The following is a 3,975-nucleotide window of genomic DNA, read 5'->3' on the forward strand; positions in this document are numbered from 1 at the left end:
AATTTGGAAGTTTCCTTTGTCAATTACTCTGGCATTGTTGAAGTCAATAGAATGATTGTTACGCAAAGCGTGAGCTGCAATATTAGACCCAGTTTTACACATTTTTAAGTTTCGAATGTGTTTCTTTTTCCTCGTTGAAAAACACCTTCCAGTCTCACCAATGTAGCTCCAGGAACAATCGGCGCAGGGGATTTATACACCACATTGGTCTGAAGTTCATTTTTAAATTAAAGATTGACGCGTTTACTCACAAAATTCTCAACAATATTCTCTGATTTTGTCCTTCCCGCAGCGAGTATGCATTCTTATAATACTGCCAGGGGAGGCGCCGGGGATTTTTGCTTAGTGGGGCATAACTGGGAGTATGTGTAATATTGGCGCGAGAGCGCCAATGACCAGTGCCGAAGGGACGCCAAAGTAGGGGGATCCGGGAAAATTTAGAAAATTTAAGTACTCCAGGATTCAATCTGGTGCAACTCAACGCTAAAATTTGCCAAACACCAAGGGTCAATTTAAGAAAACCTTAACACGTGTAATTTACAAGTGTAGCTATTGTTCTCAGACTCTAAAACAATGGCCAACACGAAAGCTTCGGCTACTTTGGTCACGGTACACGTATCAACAAACTTGAATATTAGATTTACTTTTCATTATTTGTTTATTTATTTATTTTGTAAGCCATCTAATGCTGTATTAACTTTAAAAGTGTGCAATAAACTTGAACTTGACTGTTTTAACCAACATTAGTATAATTACATAGGCGATTATTGAAAATTCTGTGCGCTCATTGGCGGCCTTTGAGGTGATTATTACGCGGTAATCACCAAAGCGGTTTTTTCAAAATGGCCTCAAGCTGTTTTGTCGAGGTGACAGACCAATAAATTAACTGTTTCAGAGAAAATGAATATTTTTCAAATAATCACCTATGCAATTATACGAAAACAATTATTCACCTCGCCTTCCGCGAATAATTGTTAAATATTACTTTTTAAGGATTAAACCACTGCAAAAACCGTGTACGATCAAAACTTGCTCTACGTTGGATCAAAATAAACTTTAAAATAGAAAATATCCTGCAAGGGTTGGTCAAGACAACGTGAAGATAGGCGTTGTTGCAATATTTCGGCTGGCCAACACCAGCCTTCTTCAGGTTTATTGAATGGATAAATGCTAGTAACAAGATCTTTATATTTACCGGAAATGACATAAAAAGGCTACGTGATGTGTTATAAAAACGGAAATGCATAAAAAAGAGGAGAGAGAATAATACATGATAACAAGATGAAAAAAACAAAAGAAAATTAAAAGATAGCTAAACTAAATTACATTTCATCTCTTCTGTTAAGGCCTGCAGGCTCCAGTGTTTTTCCTCTGTGTATAAGGAATGCCTCACGAGCCTTTCTGATGGAGTCACGACTAGTGTGCAGTTGTTCGAGCGGTATAAGGATCATGTGATCCTCCGCGTGACCGCTGGTCAGGAAGTGTCGTGGAACCGCAGTGGGGGTATAACTACAAAAGGGGTTTATAATAGGTCGCCTATGTTCATTAAAGCGGTCTTTAAGACGACGTTTGGTCTCTCCGATGTACTGAAGATTACATTTAGTGCACTGAATCATGTAAATTACATTAGGGGTTTCACAAGTAATACGTGATTTGATTTTAAGGGTTTGTCCAGTACTATAAAAAAAATATTGATTACGGCCATCCTCAATAAAAGGACAGGCGGTGCAACTAGTTTTATTGCACCGAAACGAGCCGGATGGAGACCCAGATTGGTCGGTGTTAGTAGGTTCCGGCAATTTAGCTCTAACTAGAATGTCACTAATGTTTTTACAACGCCGGTAGGCTACTAAAGGTAGATTAGTAAAAACATTTTTACAGCGACCAGATGAAAAAAGCACGTTGGAGTGTTTGTGAATTATACGGGATATGTTAGGTAAAGCGGGGTTGTAGGTAATGACGAACGGAACAGTATCTGTCTGTTGTTTAGGTTTGGGTTTAAGAGCGTCGTTCCGGGAAATGTCAGAAGCACGTCGTATCTGGGTTTTAAGGAAATTAAGTTCGTAACCTCGGTTGACGAGGTAGTCCATAAGTTCCTTACAGCGTTGTTTGTAAGTGTCATTGTCGGAGCATATGCGTCGAAGGCGAAGTGCAAGGCTATATGGAATCAAGAGAAAATGAGGGGACAGAGACGGAGGCTCAGGGCGTTGGTCGGGATATGTCATGTCCACGAAAGTTATTTTTAGACGAGCGGAAGTCTTTGTTCTAGCGGAAGTCTGTCTTCCGAGACGTCCGCATGCAGTCTTGTCTCGCTCTCAGGTTCTTAGTGAAGAGAGAAAATGGCGGCGCACGTGGAAGGCTAATGAATATTTATTTTCTTTCAAGCGTCAGACCGAGGTTGGCCTGCATGCGGACGTCTCGGAATACAGACTTCCGCTAGAACAAAGACTTCCGCTCGTCTAAAAATAACTTTCGTAGACATGACATATCCCAAGGACTGGACCGGGTGCCTCCTTCTCTGTCCCCTCATTTCCTCTTGATGGAATGGAACGTTTAGTGTGGGTGGGGTGGCATGAGGAGATGAGTAGATATTGATGTTTGTCAGTGGGTTTAGTGTAAAGGTCGGTTTCTATGAGACCATCCTTGAGTGAGACCATCACATCAAGGAATGAAATATTTGTGAGGGAATGCGAACAATTGAATTTAATGGTGGGATGAAGGTTATTGAGATAATCGACAAATACTTTCAGTTTATCTGAACCTTCAGTCCAAATAACGAAAATATCGTCCAGAAATCTGAGCCATGTATGAGGTAGATACAGTGCGTTAGTGAGCGCGTCCTGTTCGAATTTGGCAAGAAAAAGGTTGGCAAATGAAGGAGCCATTTTGGTGCCCATAGCAGTACCGTGTTTTTGTAGGTAGTGTTTGTTGTTAAATGTGAAATTGTTCATGTTGAGGATGATCTGTATGAGGTCGCAAAGAGTTTCCGTGGGGATGTCCTTATCGTTGCGTTTGCGAAGGAAAAAGCGGCAAGCCTCAATACCTTCACTGTGAGGGATGTTGGTATAAAGAGAAGTGACGTCAAGCGTGACAAGTTTGGCATTGTCGGGAAGTGTGTTGATTGTGTTCAAGTTGGCAAGTTTGTTAAGGAAATCAGTAGTGTCTTTAACGTAAGACGGAACAGTGTGAACTAATGGTTTTAGGTAGTAGTCAACAAACTGAGAGATACGTTCTGTGGGGTGGTTGTTAGAAGAAACTATGGGTCGTCCAGGATTGTTTACTTTCTGGATTTTGGGGAGTATGAAGAAGCGTCCAGGTCTGGGATCGTTTTGTACAAGGTACTGTTTTCTTTTTACGTCAATAAGTTTGTTGTTGAACATGCGTTTAACGTATTCAGCAACTCTTTTTTGTATCATGGCAGTCTTGTCCTTTCCTTGTTGTTCGTAGAAGGTTGGGTTATTCAATTGTCGGTTGCATTCGTTTATGTACCAGGATCTGTCCATTATCACAGTCGCCGATCCTTTATCGGCTGACTTGATGATAATGTCGTGTCTTTGTTTAAGTTGACGTAATGCGTCACGTTCTGTCTTAGGGAGATTGTCAGGACCAACTGCCCCAGTGGACCTGCATGGTTTGTGGATCACCCTACTGACCTGGTCCATGCACCATCTCTGGGGATAACCCCTGATTTTCCAAGATTTACTTTACCCATGAAAGAAGCCTTACTAAATTACAGGAATTGCTCAAAATAATGGGCCGCTTCCCAGGGGTTTGTGGGAACAGGGGAACACGGCTTATTTGAAGTGCGGAACAAAGAGAAAATATCTTAGCGAACAGGGGAACGTAAGCCATTTTAAGGGACAAAAAAGCTGAGAACAAGTCGACTCCCGGTAACTCAAACGTCGCGCTAACTCGAACCAAAATCGATTTTCTCAGAATTTCCGTCATAAATTTACTGCAATTTTACCCTCGGTA

General features: G+C 41.3%; 1 protein-coding gene across 1 annotated transcript; it reads right to left on the reverse strand.

The window, feature by feature from the left end:
* Nucleotides 1-2,459: 2,459 nt before the first annotated feature.
* LOC137995146 (uncharacterized) lies at nt 2,460-3,662 on the reverse strand. Its single transcript, XM_068840723.1, has one exon. It carries the CDS (start codon nt 3,660-3,662, stop codon nt 2,460-2,462), a length of 1,203 nt encoding a protein of 400 aa, XP_068696824.1.
* Nucleotides 3,663-3,975: the final 313 nt, after the last annotated feature.

This window comes from Montipora foliosa, chromosome 3 (assembly GCF_036669935.1).
Source record: "Montipora foliosa isolate CH-2021 chromosome 3, ASM3666993v2, whole genome shotgun sequence".
Lineage (NCBI taxonomy): Eukaryota > Metazoa > Cnidaria > Anthozoa > Scleractinia > Acroporidae > Montipora > Montipora foliosa.

What these genes read in the sequence shown, in the direction of transcription:
- LOC137995146 (XM_068840723.1), bottom strand. Translation starts at nt 3,662, where the DNA reads ATGGACCAGGTCAGTAGGGTGATCCACAAACCATGCAGGTCCACTGGG.